The 22,066-nt window shown below is 29.1% G+C and overlaps 2 protein-coding genes across 3 annotated transcripts; both read left to right on the top strand.

The window, feature by feature from the left end:
* The first annotated feature begins 3,540 nt into the window (after positions 1-3,540).
* On the top strand, positions 3,541-5,000 carry LOC107892100 (uncharacterized). Its single transcript, XM_016817095.2, has 5 exons — positions 3,541-3,681; positions 3,823-4,156; positions 4,252-4,371; positions 4,515-4,634; positions 4,719-5,000. Exons 1-5 carry the CDS (start codon positions 3,679-3,681, stop codon positions 4,838-4,840), a joined length of 699 nt encoding a protein of 232 aa, XP_016672584.1. The 5' UTR covers positions 3,541-3,678; the 3' UTR covers positions 4,841-5,000.
* Positions 5,001-18,633: 13,633 nt separating this feature from the next.
* Positions 18,634-20,039, top strand: LOC107892091 (uncharacterized). Of its 2 annotated transcripts, none has more exons than XM_016817085.2 (3): positions 18,634-18,826; positions 18,991-19,323; positions 19,699-20,039. In XM_016817085.2, exons 1-2 carry the CDS (start codon positions 18,824-18,826, stop codon positions 19,321-19,323), a joined length of 336 nt encoding a protein of 111 aa, XP_016672574.1. In that variant the 5' UTR covers positions 18,634-18,823; the 3' UTR covers positions 19,699-20,039. The 2 variants fall into 2 exon arrangements, with proteins under 2 accessions (XP_016672574.1, XP_016672567.1); XM_016817078.2 differs by having other exon boundaries at positions 18,640-18,826; positions 19,704-20,039.
* The last annotated feature ends 2,027 nt before the right edge of the window (positions 20,040-22,066 follow it).

Below are 22,066 nucleotides of genomic sequence, written 5' to 3' on the forward strand. Positions count from 1 at the left end.
TAGAATAATAAGATAATAAAGAAAGTGAATTATTTTTGTTTGAATAAAATTTGCCACGAGATATTGTCATCTAGTGTGCAACTTTTTCTTTTAAATAATAATTTTGTGATGGGAGAATGGAGATGTGTTGATGAGTTAATTTTGTAAAAAAATTTTAATTTAAAAATATATAATTAACTTTGTAAGTTGGATATAATTGTGATATTTCTTTTAGTCTAGAAGCATTTAATAGCTCCAACATCACAAAATCATAGCTATCTACGATTTTTGACTCTTGACTAACTCACCTTTGGTTTCAGTTGGAACCCAATTCTGCTCTCTTTCCTCTTCAATCCTTCACTTTGCTTCTGTATTTTACTTTCTTATGATTTCTTTGTTACAATATTGTTTTTATTTATTTATTTATGTTTCAAAATATTATAAAAATAAATTTAATATAAATGTTTAATTATGTTTATAATTAAATTTTAATTTTTAAATATAAAATAAAGTTGTTAAAATAAAATCACGAAATTCCAAATTTATTAAAAAAAAAACCTTCAACCAGATGTTTTCCAATAACAAATGAACAAAAAAAAAGAAAAGGATAATGTTTGTCATGATTCTGTGGTGACAAACATGTGTACTTAATAAACCTACAGATATTTGTAGTAAAAATATAAACCTAGGAATAAGATTATTATAAGTAGCAAGTGGACAGTCCATCTAGAATTGTTTATGGAATTATGTAGACATTCATTTACAATGGCTTTGACGACTTTTGCATGTTTGAAGAGAATCTTCCATACCTTTTCCTATTAGTTATCATATATTATTTGTATGGATTAGAACTACTCATGAGTTTAAATCTAAAGATGGTCTGAAAATTAAATGAAAGAATTTGGACCATTAATTAGAATTATAAACATATAGTGTGTTTAAAAAACTGGGTGGAGAATTTTGTAATATGTTGATATTATCAACAACTTTATGCTAAATTATGGAAAATATAAATTACATAGCATAAAAAAAATTAGTCGAAGAATGATTTAATTTACATAAATATGAAAAACTGAATGAGGGGATTATTAAAATTCAACCTTGTGTAAATATAATCTAAAAAATTTAGGGTTTTTCAAACTAACATCATTTTACCTCACTTAATTTCTAACTTTTTTCCCTTTCTCTAATTTTTTATATTAAAATGTTGAGTTTGATTTATTAAATCTATGTAAACTTGTAGTGAATTGTTTTACAGTGAATTTACATCTTTTCTCATATATGTCAAAAAAAAAAAAAAGTACAAGTACATTCATCCATCCTATACCTTTTTTCCAATTATTAAAAAGTCACTATCAATAGATGCAATTGATCCAAAATAATTACTTGTATTAAAAAATAATAAAAAAAAGGCAAACATAATATTTTTTTTTCTTATCTATCCCAACAATTCATTGTTGCAAAGTAATTTTTTTTTAGTTTTATTCTCCATTTTAAATTTTACTCTATATATTTTAAATATGTGAAATGTTTCTGTAATATTTGAAATTTAAAATTTAGTCCCTGTATTTTAATTTTGAAACATTGAATCTTTATATTTCTTTATTTGAAAATCTTGGTCTTTTATATGAAAAATGTAAAATAAATTTTTTTAGCTCTCAATATTTACAATTTTTATCAATTTAGTCATTATACTTTAAAGTACATAAAAAATAAAATTTTTTATCATATTTTAAATGAAATCATAAAAAAATTAAAAATATATACTTAAAAAGTCTAAATTTATGAACAATAAAAATTATTTAAAATTAAAAAATACAAAAAAAACATATGAGCCCAACTTGAATAAAATATGTTATAATAAAATATTATATTAATTAAATATGTTAAATAATAATTAAATATATTTATATTTTTATTGAATCATTAACCTAATAACAATTAAACTCATTATCAAAAATCCAAAGAGAAAACACGTACCAAACTAAATAACCCAACCCAAAACATAAAATTTAAAAAATTATATTTAATGCAATAAATCAAAGTTTCCATTTTTTATTTAAAATTCTGTCCAATGTAAAAAAAAAAAATAAAGTTTTTTTTTGATTGTTTGGAAATCAAAGTATTTCATTTTTATGTTTAGTTTCCGGTTTCAAATAAAAAATAAATGCTTTGTATATTGAAAATCCATTCTCCACAGTTTGAGTGAGCCTCAAAATACTAAGAGATTTATTAATATTTATAAGTATTATTGTAATTCAATGTTGGATGCCTATATATTAATTGTAAGTAAGATTCTATGTATGAATTTGGTCCTTGGATTAAAAGATATTAAGCATTTAATTTTAGATGTTATCAATAGATCATATTTTCTATTTCCTTGAGATAAAAATTATAAAAAAAAAAGGAGTTATAAAGTATGTAAGAATATAGTTGAAAAAGGACAAAGTAAATTAATAATATACAATAACTTTCTCTATTAAAATTTTTGAGAGGTTTTTATATCATAAAAATTGGATTATCTATATTATTAAAAGAATTATATAAATTCAAATTTGTCCATCTTTATGCACAATTGTCAAAAGGCTGAAGATACCGTTTGCCAATAAGGGTTTTGGCTTATATAAATTTGGTCCACTGCATCTAAATTATACTGCAATAATTAAATCTGTTAGTCAATATAAATTGTAAAGTTAAATCCTTCATCTCTAATTTAATTTTTTTAATTCAAATTTTAAAATTTTAATTTTAATTTAAAATAGTATTTATTAAATTTTAAAAAAATGATATAATTTTATAAATTTTACACATCACACTACATGTGTGATAATTTACTTGTAATATAAAAATTTGAAATTTGAAATTTAACATAATTTAAATAACTTAATTCAAGGCTTTTTTTTAGTCCGGGCTCGAAATATGGGCCTAAAAAATTATTCAAGCCCGACTCAAAATAAAATTGCTAAGTTCGAACCCGACTCGACCCGGCCCATATTAAATTTTTTTAGCTTATTTTATTAAATAAAAATTTTAAAATATAATAAATTAAATACATTTAAAAATATAAATGATACTAAAATAATTCTTAATACAATACGCAAATTGAAAGTGAAAGTGAAAATAGAAAAGTAAAGTTAAAAATTTAAAATGATTAAAAATAAAATAAAATATTTATTATATATTTCGGGCTGGGCCGAGCTGAGCCCGAGCTAAAAGAATCTTGTCCAAGGTCTGATCCATTTTTTAAATGAACCTCTTTTTTTTCAAGTTCATTTTTTGGATTTATATTTTTATTCGAAACCTTCAATTTTTCGAACAAGCTTTTGGGCCGGGCCGGGTGCCCAGACCATAATCAGGTCTAAAATAACTGAGGATAAAAAATGATGAAATTAAAATTTAATCAGGTAGGGTAGCACGTGGGAGAGTTGTCCGGCAAGCGTTTGAGCACGAGCTTTGTTAGCCTACGTGGCTCTCTTTAAGTATGAACGCAAACGGGGGACCGCAGTATCGTGTCGGTTTTTAAAGTTTACACGTCAAAGTGAAAATTGGGGGCGGGTCCAACCTTTACAAACACTTCGTTAGTTAAGTATCATATCATCCGGATTTGTGTGACCCATTTCAGTGCCTCTCTGTTTCTTTTTCTTTCTTATTATATCCTAAATCACCACCGTATTCCAACCTCCACTGATCTTTTCCCAAATGGTTAGAGATACTTGGATATCTCTTTGTCTAATTTCGTTATTTGTTGTTTTTGTTCATTTATATGTTCTTTAACTGTTAATAATGCCTTAAACTTCTGTTGATGCATGTATATTTGATTCTCTACTTTACCTGACAAAACAGGATCACCTTGATCTGATTTCCATGGTTCTGGAGGGTGCATTGGAAGCGCAGAAAGAGGAGACACTGCGGTTGGAAGAGTCACATAGGGCTGCTTTTGTTGCGTTAGTTGAAAAGGAGAGGGAGCGTTCCATGCTTATCACGAAAAACCGCGACTTGGTAGCTAATGAAGCGCCCAAGGCAAAATTTCTTGAGGACTTCATGGTTTTCATTGAGGCTATTGAGAATGAAGATCTGGAGACTGTCCAGAGTTTCGATGAGAAAGCTATGATGAATACTATTTTGTCAATGATGAACTGTGACGGCGGCGACAACGGCGGACTTGACCGCTTTTACGGTAAAATAAAAAAAATTGTGGAGCCGAAAAGACCCATTGCCCACTGGGCTGTTTGGATTCGAGTCCGTATAAATTGGCTGATGGTGTTTATGCAGGAGACGATGTTTTCAAAATCGGATTGAGTCTTGAAGAAAAAGCTACCATGGATGCGATTGTAGCTGCCGTGAACACTGGTGGGAATTGTGGGGGCGATGGTGGATTTTCCGATGAATACGGTAAATAGACTTGCTTAGATGTTCTCATGAATCTCATCACATGACCAATCAGGCTGGTTGGATTGAAAACCGGTCACTTTTTCTGTTCGGAACACATTAGTACACTGTATGAGTTGGTGGTTTCGTGGTTGCTGTTTATGCAGGAGAGGACGTTCCTGAAATCAAACTGGGTCTCAATGAAAAAGGTACCATGGATACAGTTGTAACTATGGTGAACAAGTACGGCTGTGGCAGCGGAAAAGGTGGTTTCGCCGGCGATGACGGTATAAAATTGATTTCCGAAACAAGACCATATTCGGTAGAAATGAAAATTAATTTGCTAAGGGCATTGAGGTTTTTGTGTGCAGAGCATGGGGGAGCTACGGTTGAGGGAACAAACGGTGACGGCAATGGAGACAGAAACACCGGTGGATATGGAGGAAGCTGCCACGAAAACCGCCGCCAGTTAGGTGACGATGTGTCCTGTTAATTACATTTATATGCAAAGGTTAGAAGATGTATTTAGAATTGTCGCTTCCTGTGATTATTGGTACTTGTTATACTTGAGTCTGTGTTTGTTGTTGGAACTGTCTACTGCATAGATGCATCTTCACTTTATTAATATTAGCATGTTTAATTTTGTTTAAAAATTATTTGGGGGTTTTCCTTTGGTGTAGAAATTTGATTTTGATTTTTTTTTTTTAACTTTTGTTAGTTCAATAGTTTTGGTTGATTGAAATAAGGAATTAGAGGACAATTTCAAAGATGGGTTAATTATATTCACTATACTAATCAAATAGAATGTTTAAGGAAAGGATTGAATTGGTTTAAATGTTAAATGAATTATCCCCTAATTTAACTATGCCTTTATGTTTTTTTTTTTTCAATATATGAAGTAAGTTATGAGTAACTCATTTAAATATATCATTTTAAGATTGAAAATTCCAAGGGGATTGCCTTGCTAGTTGCTAAATACATCTAAAATTAAAGTAAAAACATTATTTAAAATTCTAACTATTTTTCTTAGCTGGTCGGGCAAGGAATCTAACTCCACCAATGAGTCAATATGCGAAATAACCTTTTTGAATATATTAAATTTAAAAAAATAAAAATAAAAATAGTCAAAGTAATGTTTAAATTAAAACAATTAATTAATTTAATAAGAAATAATTGTGGACCACAAATATGAATGCATTTTTTTCTAAATTAAATATAAAAATTAATTAAAACTAAAATAAATTATCAACTTTCTTCCAAAAATCATAATAATGCTTAGACGTAAAAAGTAACCAAAAAATAATCACTATCACTATTTTTAAATTTGTTTTTATTCTTCTTCTCTCTTTCTCCCTTGCCTCAAGAAAAAGAAAAACAACCTGCCATATGTGAAATACATTTTGTTATAATTTTTAATATCGATTATTTAATAAATTTGTATTTATCTTTTTATCTAATTTAATCAATAAGGGCAATTAACTCTTATTATTTCTTAAGGATTCAATTAATTAGTAAATAAAGAAAAGAATAGGTTTAATTTTAAAGGAAATATAATTAAATTAATCATTTATAAACACCTAATTTTGTTCAGGTTTCAAGATTCAAATATCATGATGAGCAAACCTCAACTCTTTGATGATGGATTGTGGAGTTATTTGAATTTTTAATTTAATTCTGAGATTAAATAGAATTTCAATTTGGTATTAGGAATTAAATTGAATTTTCATTTTTTATGAGAACTAATTTTGTAATTAACTTTTTTAAAAGTTAGGTTGTTAAATTAGTTAGTAAAAAAAATAAGAAAAAAATTAAACAAGAGTGGCGAGTGTGTTGGTGTCTTTTATTATCATATTAATTTTTTTTAATCAGTGTGATGCAAAAGTTTATTGCATATATTTATAAAAAAATAAAATTCAATATAAATTTATTTAATTTTTTATTTAAATATCATAAAAAGTTTAACATGCACATAACATACACCCAATAAATTAATGATTGAAAGACCGAAAACATTAACATAACTTGCGTTAGATTAGTAACATTGGGGAAATAATTGTATAAAACAGTAACATTGCATCATCTATATCCTTTTTTTTAATAATTTAATGTCATATAAGGATTTTCATCTTGAAAAAAATTAAGTTTAAAAAGAATTTTTAAAATTTAGGATGAAATTGCTAATATAACATTAAACTATTAAAAGTGATAATATTCTATTTCATACAATCATTTTTCAATAACATTGATTCGATGCTATTACATATATTAATACCACTTATTTAGGTTTAATAATTACAAATAATATCTTCAAAATAAAAAAATGGCAAATATTATTAAAGTCATTAAACTTAAATCTGAGATGTTTTAAAAATGTACCAAATTATATAAGTTTTGATATAAAACTTTTAAAGAAAACTAATAAATATTATACATTATAAATTGAATATTGAAATTATAATTCTAATATTTAATATTTAAAAATATTAATTTATACACTAATTGTAACTTACTTTGCAAAAAGAAAAAAAAAACCATTCATGTTAAACTAATAAGTATTTGTTGTATGGTTTACTTCTAACCTTTTAAATGAAATTGAAGTTATGAATTATGTTCTTAATTTTCGTATTAAAAATGAAAATTGAAGATGTGATAAATATATTGCGAAAGAAAAATAAAACTCAATCCGCCTTCTATTATGATAATTAATTTTAATGTTAATTATTTGAATATTGTATTATTTGAAATTACAATTGTAATTCTAATCACAATTAAAATTTATATATATTAGATTATATCACACTTCGTGTAAAGTAAAATTATGTAACAAATAATTGGTTAAAGTACTTAGGAGGTATATGCAGTGGCGGAGCTATTTTTTTTTGAGGTTAGAATTAAATTGTATATTTTTATGATAGTAAAAATTTACTTTCACTATTTTAATAGTCTATATCTTTATAATTTTAAAGGATTAAATTAAATTTTTATCATTTTTGAGGGGCTAAAGTGTAATTTTACCATTACGAATTTAAATTTTTATAAATTATAAGAGCCTAAATAGAAATTTTCCATTTAGGGCCCCCCTTGGCTCTGCCACTAGGTATATGTATTATAGAGATTGGATTGAATTAGTCCTATTATTATTATGTTTTGGTGATAATTAGTCCTTTTATTATTAAATGTATCAATTTAATCTCTATTCTATTAAAAAAATCAAATAAGTCTAAATTATAATAGATTTAACATTTTCTGTATAAAAAAAGTCTTAAAAATGAATTTTTTGCAATTACAGTTTTAGACCAAACAAAAGATTTCATTTACAAAATCATAAAAACTTTAAAAATATTAATTTTGTTAAATAGTAAATGATATTTTCTAAACAATAAATATTAACTTTATATCAATTTGGTCTTATTTGACTCTTTTTAATAGTGAAATGACTAAATTTATCCATTTAATAGAAGATAGACTAATTTGATCAGATTTTTATAATATGGGGACCTCTTAGGCATTTTCACTCAAATATATTTATAAAATTACTAATATAAATAATAAGTGAGATTTTGATTGAATGATAATATATAAATATGGAAAATTAAAGAGACATGAGTTCAAATTTTATTATGGGGTGAATTAAAAGAAAATGTCAATTAAATTATGGGATTATGTGACACCCTTAATCCATATCCGTCATCGGAATAGGGTTACAAGATGTCACCGAAGTTTACGGAATAATTACACAAAAATTCAATTATTTACTTATATTCACATCAAAGCTGTCCACTCGAGTCATAGTCACTAAATTATTAATATCTTGAGCTACAAAACTCCAAATTAAGATTCACTAATTTTTCCTGAAATTAGACTCACATATCTTCCTACCATAAAATTTTCAGAATTTTTACTCTAGCCAATAAGTACAGTTTATTCTTTAAAGTCTCCCCTGTTTCATTGTCTAACAGTTCTGTCCTCTCTTCACTAAAAATTAATTATCTCCTGATACGGGATTCAGATGATGTTTCTATTTGTTTATTTTGAAAATAGACTAATTAAGGATTTTATGCATATAAATTATAATCCATAATTATTCTTTTATAATTTTTTAATTATTTTCCAAAATCAGAACAGGGGAGCTCGAAATCACTCTGACCTTGTCTCAGAAAAATTTAAATATCTCCTAATATGAAAGTCTTTTGCTTACATCGTTTCTTCTATGTGAAACTAGATTCAATGGGATTTAATTTAATATCTTATTCAACCTATAATTCAATTTCCATAATTTATGATGAATTTTCAAAGTCGAACTACTGCTACTAACCAAAAACTGTTTTAGTACAAAATATTGATAACTAGTTTATAACATCTTTACTTCATTTCATTTAAACTCTATACATGCCATATAAATCTTTAAACATAAAACAAAAGCTACCGAAATTGATCTGGATAGTGTGCCTTGTTGTGTTGATCCGATCTACCAACTTCACTTCAATTCAATCTACATAAAAATATCAGACACACACAAGTAAGCTTATTGAATCTTAGTAAGTTCATAGGTTTAAAAGTAATGCTTACCAAACATAATATTTCCAAACAATAACAAAACATTTACTAAAGTTCCCTGCCATTCACAACCATTGTTATAATACTTCATATAGTTGAGCTCAACATTAACAACTACTCAATCTCTTTCATTTGGTTTACTCCTCTTGTATTACTTATTGTCAAATTAGGAAACGGCTTACGAAATTAAGTACGTCGTTGCTCAGTGTCACGATTCACAACTCAGTATGGTTTTCCTCATTGAAATACCATACCTACATTTTACAACTCGCTATGGGAAATGTCATATCTACGTTTCTTAACTCAGTAGGATAATACCATACCTACGTTTCACAACTCATTATGGTTAATACCATACCTATGTTTCACAACTTAGTATGGATGATACCACACATATATTTCACAACTTTGCCATGGATCAACCATGGTCTTATCCGTCAATTCATCACATGTCACGATACGAACGTACTCAATCCTGCATTTTTCCTAATTTGAATTTTCACCTTTATTCTTTCATTTTAACATAATTTTCACAATCCCACAACAAATTCATATATAATAACACATTATATCATTCAATAATTCACAAATAAACATGTAAATTCAACCATATGAACTTACCCGGCTGATTTGTAAAAGATTTCGAAATCTAAGAACTATTCTGTAACTTTTTCTTTTCCTCGTTCGTCTTTGGATTCTTAATCTATAATATAAAATATTTCCACTCATTAGCATTTAATTCATTTCTATTTCACTTCACAATTTATGCTCTTCAACTTTTGAAATTGCACTTTTACCCTAAAATTTATAGTTTTTACAATTTAGTCCCTACACAATTCACCTATCAATTGAGCTATTTTTTCTCAATTAACACTTTATTTTATCATTATAAATTATTTCAAAACCTTTGATATTCTGAATTTCAACACCAACCTCTAATTCACAACTTTTTCACAATTAGATCCTAAATACCATTTTCTATTAAAATTACTTAATAAAACCACTTTAATATGAAATTAGAACTTCAATTTCATAATAATTCATCATAAACTTCCCTTACTCAGCCAGGGTAACTTCCAATTTCACCCACCAAATCAAAAACTAATGAATTCTATAAGTGGACTTAATTGTCAAAGTCATAAAAACATAAAAATTATCAAGAAAAAGCAAGAATTAAACTCACATGATGTAAAAATATGAAAAATCAGATTTCTCCAGACCTCCTATGGAGTTTTTCCTGAGAAAATATGAAGATATTTCTAGATTTTTCAATTTTGTCCTTATTTTATATGTTAAAATTGTAAAATTTCCAATTTTACCCTTATTTCCCTTATTTTTCTACTGATTTTCTTACCCTTGCCGTCCAACCTATTCACTTTTAGGCTTAATTTCACTTTAAATCCTCATTTTTTAACACTTGATCTATTTAATCCTTTTAGTAAATTTTACATTTGTTACAATTTAGTCTTTTTTATTTAATTGACTACCCAAACATTAAAATTTCTCAACCAAACTTTAATACTAACTTAGTGACACTCCATAAATATTTCTAAAAATATTTATGGCTCGGTTTTTGAATTTGAGGTCTCGATACCTCGTTTTTGACCCATTTGACCTAATAAATTCTTTTAATTCACCAAATTCACCAATTTACAAATTCTTTTAAATTCTTACTTGACTCATAAATATTAAATTACCATCTTGTTCAATCTTACTTTTTGGATTTAGTGATCTCAAATAACCATTTTTGACACCACTGAAAATTAGGCCGTTACATATTAGGCCGTTTTTTTTAATATTTGTAGGATTAGATTGATTTTTGAAAACGCGCTGAGCTGAACGTGTTTCAGTGTATGTGGTAAGAAAACGCTTCCAACTAGACGCGCTTTCCTGTTCAGTCAACAATATGCTTCCAATTAGATGCTTTTTTACCTTCATTAGGAATAATGGAGGAGTCCACAAATTTTTTATACTCTTTTTGTAAGTTACGACCTTACAATCGGTTCTCCTTATCTACAAGTGATTAGGAAGGGTCCGCGAGCTCTCATGCGACAATAATGGTGCTGATGACAATGTTATTGGTAATGCAGACATTACCAACTCTTTAGGAAAATCAACTAGTTCGTCAAGTGAACTCCGACGTACTATCGGTATTGACTTGTTAATGCTGAATTTACAAGGAAGTAGAGGTGCTTGTACTTCAAAGGGTAAAACTAGTCGGAGTGCACATAAAAGGCAAAGAGTATGGAAAAAAATCTAAGTATTGAAGGCAATGGTGATGTAAATCTCAGAAAGTATTGGAAGGAAAATCGCCGCAAGAAAGGGAAGGATCTGCGGTGCCCGGGGGAGATGATGTGGTACATTTCACTCTTGTAGTACCATTGGCTTTACTAGCTCCAGTATGTGTATCACTGTCCACGGAGACAAGCTTCGGGATGGTCCGTAGTGTGGTGCATGCTTCCCTAATAGGTTCACTGAATTTCACTTCTCCAGATGGCGAGGTGAATACTTTCTTTTATTGGAGGGACCATCTCGGTGTGGAGAGATATCCTTTTTCCCTTGGTGCTGTTAGAAAGAAATGGGAGGAATATATGCCTAGGGAAGTTAATGAGTGTGTATATCCTCCTATGAAGAATATATGCCTAGGGACCATCTTGTGCTAGGATGCCTTTTATGAAAGAGTAGTTGGGGTAATTTCAAATGGTTATGGTTGAAAGAAAAATTATTAGCTGAGGCCTCCAGTAGGCTTACAATGAGGAGGAGATTAAGTGAAAAAAATTTGAGGAGACACTTGAATTCAATGAGCAGTCCTCGAATAAAGCTTGTGAGCAACTACACTAGGAAATGGAGTGCCAAAACAATACACTCAAACAAATTATTGTTTAATGAGAGGCAATGAGAAGAAAATAGAGAATGAGGTTAATCAACTAAAGGTAGTGAAGACAACATTAGAGGAGCAAATGAAGGAGATGGAAAAGAGACACATGCTAAAATAGAGTCCATAAAGAAAGAAAGTAGTGAAACCCTGAGAAACTATCAGATGTAGACAATGAAAATTCTTGAGAATTATCTACCTAAGCTGAAGTCAAAAATTTTTCTGCGTACTTAGACCGCTATAGAGCCTTTTGACGTTCGACATGTTGACTTTGATTCCTTGCGCAACCTTACAAACATCGAGTTGGGCGTTCACGTTTTCTCTTCTTTTGGTGAAAAATGGGAAGAGTTTGTGAAAGAATAGAGAGAATCAGGGGAATCAGGGAACCTTTCTTTCCTAGCGAGCTTGTGGGGACAAGTGTTACTTTTATTGAGGGGACAGGTTAAAAGGAAGGCAATGAATAAGAGGAGACTACCGCTACAACTGAACCTGTAGGGCTAGAGTAGTAGATTTATTTATATTTGTATTGATCTATGTTTTATTTTTTTTACTTTGCAAACTGAAGTTGACGTTGTAAACTCTAATTGTTTCTGACGCGAATGACACATCGAATGCATTTTGTTAGCTCATTCTACACTATCCTTAGTTTCTTTCACAACAACCTCGCAACAAATGTAACTGCGCTTTATCTATCCATCATATTTTTCCTTCACTTTGGAAATAATGCTACCAAGTAAAAATATGTTTCTTTCAAAATCGAGGTTATTGACAAATGATGTGTCTTATTCTATACGGAATTGATGCATTTCGCTATGTTTGTCGTTACGTACCCATATTGTAGACCCCCATTATACAATTAAGGTTACTGGTCGAAGGGTATGTTAGCAAGTTATTTCGTATTGCGATCGTTAATAGCCCAGAAGATTTCTAACATTTTATGAAAATGATGTTGAACGAGCTTGTACCCTGTCGAGAAAAGTAAATAGTTTATCCATTAATGTAAACACTGCCAAATAGTTAAACCATGATAGTTTAAATAGAGGGAAATACATACTCATGTTAATGACTTGTGCTTGTTGACTATCAGACTTACGTTGTCCATAGTAGTTAACAGCTAAATGTTTTAGACAATATCTATGGTGAGTGCGATCCCAAAGGCTTCCCTGCAGTTCAATCGTGGACAGTATTCTGGGGCCTCTATTAGAAATGGCTCACTTATTTAGTTGCGGGACAATATGCCATCTCAAGTTAGACAGGAAGAAATCTCAATCATTTGCCTTTTCTTTTGGCATTATTACAAAGGCTATTGGCAAGATTTTTTTTATTACCATCTTATGCCACAATAAATAACAACCGATACTAATATCTTCAGTACAGGAAAGTATCGTTGATTTGTACCAATGGCTTACAATACCGAAAAACTTGTCAACATTGGTTGAAAGTTTGGAAGAACTGATGGAAAACTCAATTCCCTTGGACCAAACGGTCTTAGTAATACGTAGGCTCTATTTGCAATTTGGATATGAAACTTGGTACCCACTGACTCAGTACCTGACAACATTTACACAAATTGTTATACGATGAGCCCTACTCATTATGTATGTTCTCTATGGCCTTCTATTTTGCGATTCACACCTTGTGGTACTACGACGTAATTGTATTAGCTATGGATATTGACAATTATAATCAGCATGAGAATCTAGAGGCTCAATTTTAGCATAACCATATTATATTTGAGATCATCTTCGAATCCAACTTTGGATGATCCTATCTAATACCTAGAAAAATATGAGTATTTCAAAATTAACAATTCAATACCACAAAATGTCTTTTTATTCATAGAAGCCATGATTTTCAATGGACATCTACTGTCTTGTGTTGTGCATTTAGCCTCGAATTTCTTCGATCAGGATTTTACAACATAAAAGTTTACCTCGTTCATTATGTTGTACTGTTTCACTGTTGCGACAAAAGCATCTTCAGAGGAAAACTCCTTCCCAGCTTCTAAATCACTAATATCCTATATGGATGTTCTGAAAAATCTAACCTACCTTTTATTGAAAGGTCCATATTATGTATGTAGGTCGGAGGTGAGTATGCCTTGAACTGCGGATCTTCTTCCGTAGCTTTGTCCGAACCTTCACCATTTGAACCTTCATCTTTTGGTTCAACTAGAATCGGATCTAGATAAAAAAAATAATGTAATTTTTGAATGATCTGGCCCGAACTATCGGATTGGGTCGTCATTGGATTTAGTGCCCTCTTTAATCTCAACCTCCTAGCATGTCAAGGGTTGGATGTCTCTTCACCAGTGGAGGCTGTAATGAGTACATCATCCCTTTTCGTATAGTTTTCGGTACAACCAAAATCACCTGTGGATTGCCTACCGGTGGAATTTGATACCATACCCCTGCGAGTCTTCCAGACGTAGAACATTAGACTCTCGAAGTTGAAATCAAAACCACTAACAAAGTGTTGTACTAAGGTGTCAAAGTCTCGATTATCGCCATGCCCTAACTGTTAAACGTTCTGTTTGCCACGATTGAAATCTAAGGATGAAACCGATTAGTGTCTTCTTATTGATGATTCCAGGATATCATAATGTGAGCTTTCTAACAAAGTTGTGAACCCACCGTACAACTATGTTGTTGGACTCTCAACTTCTTCTTTCATTCTAACCTCTCGAACTGGAACCAATGTCGAACTTCGATCACCTTTATCTGTGTTGACAAAATCTACATATAACTCGAGTATTGGTGATCCATTAGCTATATGTGTTCGGACCATTGAGTCGATCGCCATTAGGCCTTTGACATTAAAAACTTCATATTTGACGGGGTCCCTCAATGCTAAATATTTATAATTCAAGGACGATACTCTCATCCAAGAAGATCTGATGACTTTCCGCCTAATTTTTTCACAAAGATCGGACAATTGTATGTTTGGGTTGAAAGTTAACTATATTGTGTACGCTGATGAAAAAACGACCCCAACATCAATGCCACAAATTTTACTGTCGTAATAAATAATAGCATTAACTCGTCCACTCATTTCGAACCAAATAACCTGTTTCACATGTTTAAAACAAAACATTATGCAAAAATAGAGTAGTAATTATCGATTCACAACAAAAATCGAAGCTTACTTGAAATAGTTACGTGTTTACAAAAAAAAAATTCTTATGGGAACGTCTTGCGAAATTCACCTTCTTGGCTGCAAAAATATTATCCCAGGCAAAAGTTTTGTATATCGTAAAAAGTTTTCCTCACGAGAATCCTTCAGATATCCTAGGATTCCCGGATAATATTTTCAGGGCTTGCAAAAAATTTTACATGAATTTTTAAATAAAATGCTATTCTAATAAAAAAAACTTTTGCATGATATGTTGGAATAAGTTTTTTGTAAAAAAATCTACATTAGCTACCAAAATTATCTAAAATAATTATGTCAATTGGAATGTTTTTTTGTTGCATAATCATCATATATTTAACAGAAAAAATTAAAATATCACTCCAGTAAATTTAATAAATAATTTTATTAATGTTAAGAATTAGAGTTGAATTGGTAAATTCAAGAACTCAAGGGTTTTAACCCTCAAACATGAACATTATTAAAATGACCTAAACCCTAAACTTTTATCCCATGAATCCTAAAAGCATGTCTCTTAAAAAAATCTTAAAAACCCTAAATTATTTAGGAGAAAAAATAAAAAAATGTGTCCAACTAGATGAGTTTTACTGATAAAGCAGAAAAGCGCATTCAACTAGAAGCATTTTCTTTTTACTTATGCTTAAAACATGTCCAAATCAGTACGTTTTCCTTCAAACTACGCTAAAAGCGTGTTTTAAAAAATTGGCCTAATCCTACAAATATTCAAAAAACCAGCCTAATCCTTTAAATAATTAAAAAAACTGCATTTTCTCTTAATTCACCCTTTATTAAACATCCTTAAATAATATAATTATTTTATAAATTAAAAATATTTTAAATTAAATTAATATTGGATTAACTAAAACTTGGGGAAGAGTACAAAAACGAAAGATATGACGTTGTTTGGTTCTGAGCCCATTAATAACAGCAGGAGTACCAAGAAAGCTGCCTATCTTTTTTTTAATTCTAAATCTGTCCGTTTCTCTTGTGGATTTATTCCGATTTACAACCCCAACCATCTACAGGCAAAACAAAGAGAAGGACAAAGACCCAAACAGGTTTTAAATTGCAATAAATGGAAGTGGATATCATAACAATTATTGTAATTATTTTTTTTGCATAATTTAATGTAAAAAAATCATATTAACTTTTAATCTTAAAACTGCGTTCAATTTCAATGCTTCTAAAATATTTTATAAAGCAATATCTCAATTTTAATATATATCCACAATGAAAAGAAAATAAAAAAATAATAATGGCATAATATTAGATTAGGAAGCAATTTAATCCTACAATCAAAGTCAATACCCAACTGATATATAATTTGTTTGGCTTGTCTTATCCCTAAGACATTATGTCTATAAATTGAATACCCATGTAATGCTATTGCTTCACCTCTCTTTCCTAACTATTCCTCCCTCTCAATGCATCTCTAAATTCTCTCTCTCTCTCTTTTTACATGAGCCTTTTGACTCTCAATTTCCTTCAAACTTGCAAACCAGTGAGAGATGAATTGAAAGAGTTAAGTATGAATTCACAGAAAAGAGAAGTGGGGACATTTCTTTCATTTTCTTTTTGGTTTCTTTTGTAAACAGCTTCAAGTGATCCATTTCACACAAATGATAGATTTGTTGCAGTAAAGCTGTACTGTTTTCCCTTTTAGTTATTTACCTGGGCTATTTGTTCCACTTCTTTGGTAACTTCACCTGTCCTCTAAGCTCACAGCATTAGAAAGCAGGGCTTTCGAATTTATTATTCATTTAAATATTAAAAAATTACAACAATATTTTATATTTTAAATTTTGATAAAAAAATTATTAATAAATAATCATTCAGATCAAAATATAGTTTTCAGTTCAATTTATATGTCATATTAATCCTATTTTTGACATTAAAAACTCTTAATTAAACATTTAAGAATTCTATATTAAATAATTAAACATTTATATGTCCTCAAGTCAAATATGAACATTGAAAGGAAAGGAGATTTCTTTCAGGAAATAATAATTGTTGAACATATATGTATATAATCCAAAGCTGGAAAATAAAAACCGATTTTGTTTTTAAATATTAAGGTCTTAAAATTTATTTTATAAATAAGTTTTAAATAAAAAATTGTATTTCTTAAATATTATCATATTGTGGAGCCGGCAGTTGAAGAAGAAAAGCAAGTAGATATATACATTCTCATCTAGGACTTGGCTACTTTTACAATTTCAACGATGAACTTCTTATCAACATTTATGATAAGGTCAAAGTTTACTTTTGTTAACACACATCAAACCTACTTACAAATCTAAATTAATGAGATATTAATTAAGGAATTTAATTTAAGCTTGGTTGGAATCTTAATGCTTTAATTAATTTTCATTGTAAATCTACTAAAATTATTTTGCTACTACGTGATGTTTGGAAATAACGTTTTCATATTTATAATAATCGTGCCACAAAGTCTCTCCGAATACTTGATTTTTGTTGTTTTGCTTTAGGATTTTAGGGTTTTCTTGTTTATTGTCAATTTCGATAACCTAACTCCAATAGAATTTAAGGATGGTAAGTGAGAGAGTGCATTTTCTGTATACAAAAAGAATCTGGCAATGCTCCTTACCATACTTTTTCTTATTAAACTTTAAAATTCCCATTATTTGTCTAGTTTATTACTAAAACATTGTACATGTGAATAACTTACTTTAAATAATTAAATTAGTAAAAGTAAAAATGATAAAAAATTGATTTAATCAATTAAAAATTATAAAGATAGAGATTATTAAAAATGGTAAAATTATATTTTTATTATTATAAATATTACAATTTAATTTCTATCTCCTAAAATTTTTTTTAACTTTAGCCCTGATTTAAATTTAGTTTCCCTTAAAGATGGTATATGTACCATTTCAAAAAAATCTTGTTTTAATATATAAAAATGGTAATGCATTAATCAATGCATATACGAAGATTAAGAAGAAACAGTATAAGTGAAATTGAAGAGAATAAAATGAATTTGATGTATTAAAAAAAAATCCTATTCATTGAACGACAGTGTATTTATATACATGAATGAAAAGTAACTGACTAACCATGCCTACAACTAACCAACTAACTTCGTTATAAATACATTAAAGGTGAAGAACAAGTTTTCTTTAGGAGACCTAAAAATTGGCTGAGGATTCTTGCATTTGAGGATATTTCTCATCAATGGCTTTAATGAATAAAGGCTTATTTAAACCAAAGATATTAGTTTAAGGGTATTTAGCATTATTAGGTTTTTCAATGTTTGAATTTAAGGAATATTGGATTTCTAAAGGAATACAAAAACTCTAAGGGCATTATTAAGTTGTTGGGCATGTTAGAATTTTTTATATTTTTTAATGTGGGCTTCCTGTGCTTTTATATTCTTCCTTGCTTCAATGGCTATAGTTATGGGTTGAAGGTGTACCTTATTAATCACTTTTTAAAAGTAAATCATCAACACGTGTAAAATTAATTAATTAATCATAGAACCTTAGGCTTATAGAATAGTAATTAAAGAGTTATTTAAGAGATTGAGTGTAATAATAAAATATATTAATTTTTTAAAAAAATTAACTTTAAGATTGAAATTTGAAAATAATATTATTGACAATTAAAATTTTCTTTTTTTTTCAAAAGTGGAATGACTATGAGATAAGATACTTGATACTTGAGTTAGTATTAGCTGGTAAAAAGGATGGTCGTAAAAGTGATCTCTCGAATATCGTGCGTGTTTTAGATTCTGTAGTAAAACGCGCGGTTTCTTAACTCCATGTCGCATAGACGCGCGTTTCAGCAGCAGGGGTTTCTTTTTAAGGACAGCCAGTTCCTTTGTTTCATGAATTGCAGCATTCTTGGATCAGTTCTTTGTTTCTTCTTCCTGAAATGGTTAGCTTTCTTCTTTTTCCCCCTTGACTCTTATAAAATTCAATTTCAGATATGGCGGCTTTAGGTGTTTTATACTAATACTAGTGTTTAGTTACTTGTGCTTTTGTTGGGTTCCAACTTACTATCGTTTTCGTTTCTTTTTTTTTTTTGTGTCGTTCAAATAGGATCCAGAGAAGCAGGATGTCATTAAGTTCATCTTATACCTCATGCTCTTGGAAGTTGAAATGAGAAAGAAGAGAGAGAAAACGGAGGAGATGGAAAAGCAGCTAAGGGCCGATCGAGCTGCACTGGAAGCTATGGAAAATAAACGTTTGATGCTTATGAGTGAGAGGGATGACAAGATCGCAGAGAAAAAAACTGTGGACAAATTGGTTGCTGATTTTCTTCGAGCAGATGCTAACGGCGATTTTGAGGCGCAGAAAGCTATGGAGAACCAGATTGTAGCTTTGATCAGCCGTGACGCCGGCGACACGGGACCATCTGGAGGCGGCGGTTAGGTAAAATAAAAACCTAAATCAAAATTCAATTTTATGACTTGTTTGATCCAGATTAACCAGTTGTGGTAAAAAAAGAAAACGAAAAAGGGATAAAATCTTTCTCCAATCAAAGTTGGATAGTGCAGAGGCGATTCTCTGGTGGCACGTGCCCCAACCCCTAAAATGATAAATTACGATTTAAATTCTCTAAATTCTTTTAAAATTTTAAATTAGTATAGATAAAATTACATTTTAACCTCCCCTAAAATTATAAAAATTTAATTTAATACTTTAAAAATTATAACAATATAGATTATAAAATTAAAATTTCATTCCATCTTTTAAAAAATTGTTCTCACTTTACCCCTGAGTAGTGATTTTATGGTTGTTGTTAAGTGTAGGATGATTGAGGCGGGTGACGGCGAGTGATAACTACTAGAGTCGGCGGTGACTACGGCTGGGATGACGTTAAATAAGGGTGATGCTGGATTTTACCATTATCATGAAAAATAAAAGACCTCGTTTTAACTATGTTTAAAGCACTACATACGCATTTTCCTTGTGTTTAATTTAGACGTTTTAAAAGCAATGCTTTGTGTGAGTTGGCGGTGAAAACAAAAATGGATTTTAGAGTCATAAGTACAGTATATGTGTACTTTATAAAAAAGAGATTGGTTGTAGCTGAAGTGGACTCATGTTGGATTGGTTGTAAGTGATTAATGGGTTTTGAATTTTGATGCGGATGGGTTTGGAACTAAATACAGGAATTATATTCAAAATTAGAATATATAGCTAATTGATCCCATGATTGTTTTAATTGGGTTGTGTTGGTGACATAATTATTTATTTTTTAAATAATTGATCATGGAAGGTTTTAAATATTTAAAGCATATTTCAGTAATCAATGCGTTGAAATTAATTTAAGGACAAAAATGGAATTTAATTAATATATACCTATTGGACTTGATTTTTTAGAATTAGCATGTTTAACTCTTTCGAGAGATGCTCAAACGGATGCTTTGAGGGAACAAAAAAAAAAGCTTGGGCTATCAAAACAATTTCCTTAATTTTATTATCTTAGCCACTGTACCTAAAACCTCTGTACATACGCCGATTTAACAATCCAAGAAATAGTTAATAGTTTACAAAATAAAAAAATAAAAACAGTTAATAATTTACCTAAAAGCATTCTATCCTTAGATTAGTATGCTAATATGCTAATCAAGATCCATATCCATCGTCCAAAACCACATGAGAGTTAATGAATATGGGCTAAGGGATTTAGCCATCTAAGTCCAAGGATATTCAGCCTAATGGAGAAGATTAATGGTGAATTAATTAGTTAATGGACATGTGAAGCCTCCGAGCTAATATCAATGAGATAAAGCCCAAGGATTGATCAAAGATTAAGAAATCAGTGAAACTAGAGCTAGACCCCAAATAAATCACAATCTTTACCTCTAAATTATATGTTTTTATTATTATCTATATCTATTTTATAGTCTATGTTTGAAGTTATCCCTTTAAAAGGATGAGATTTTTTTATCTTGTTGTCAATTTCAATCCTAATTCTTTTTGAAAGCTTTAGAAAATTAATTTTTAGAAATTCAGGTGAAACCTAAGACCCTAAGTAGATGAAGAAAATTAGAGGGTCAATTACAACATATCATGCGGCAAGTCAAAATTATTGTGGGTCAGTTAAATTTATCATGGTGAAAATGACGATTATGTGTATCGAAACTTTTTTGGAACTTGACTTTTTATTTTATAAAATGAAAATGGAGTCGCCACCAATCTTTTTTAATTAGGTATAATTGGATCACCTCAAAACTTAGTCACTTTAATAAAATGTTAGGTTTATTAAAACGATGATTTTCGGTTTACAAAATCTAGGAAATGGGTTCAGGAGTCGGTTACGTATGAGGAAGGATTAGCACCCTCATAACACTGAAAATTGGCACCTAGTTGATTACTTGATGTTTTGATGTCAAAAATTGAAAATTCAAAAATAATTTAAAATGTAATCTCTCTTTGCATGATGTTATTTGATTAAAAAATCGTTAATTAATTAAATTTGATGGAAAAGACCTTCTTATTTTGAGTTAATCGAGAAGAAAAGATTATACCCCGTAAGATCTTGAAAATAACGAACATTGTCTCGGTTTCAATTATTTTTTTATACGCTTACCCTAAAAAATGGATAAATGTATGTAACATAATTTACAATGTACGATGATGACAAAATTTTTTGCATTAACAAAATAAGCATAACATACAATAAAATAATGGCAAAAAATACAATAGCTACATAGGTACAAACAAAATAACATTATAATGAAATAATAAAAAAATAAAATGATTGTAGTAAAGGTAATGAGGGTAAAATAGTAAATGACTATAACATGATAATAATAGTAATAATAATCATATCTAATGATAAAAAATAAAATTAAAAAAAATACTCAAGGATGTAAATAAAACTGCATAATTATAGAGGGGCAAAAATATAAATAATCATAAAATAAAAGTGTTGGAAATAATAAAATAACAAATAAAAAAATAAGTAGGCAAAGGACTAAATTGAAAGCTAAAAGAAATTCTAAGCATAAATTAAAAAAACAAACAAAGCAAATAAAGGATTAAATCAAAACAAAATAAAAAGTACATAACTTAATTTAATAAACAGGGGACTAAATCAAAATTATAACAAGATTTTAAGGTATAAATAAATAAAACAATAAATAAATAAATAAATAAAACAATA

Source organism: Gossypium hirsutum, chromosome A11, assembly GCF_007990345.1.
Source record: "Gossypium hirsutum isolate 1008001.06 chromosome A11, Gossypium_hirsutum_v2.1, whole genome shotgun sequence".
NCBI classification, from domain to species: Eukaryota; Viridiplantae; Streptophyta; class Magnoliopsida; order Malvales; family Malvaceae; genus Gossypium; species Gossypium hirsutum.

Bases quoted from the DNA above. Each gene is read 5' to 3' on its own strand.
- LOC107892100 (XM_016817095.2), top strand. The intron at 4,157-4,251 runs GTAAAATAAAAA...GTGTTTATGCAG, and splicing joins CGGACTTGACCGCTTTTACG to GAGACGATGTTTTCAAAATC. The intron at 4,372-4,514 runs GTAAATAGACTT...CTGTTTATGCAG, and splicing joins TGGATTTTCCGATGAATACG to GAGAGGACGTTCCTGAAATC.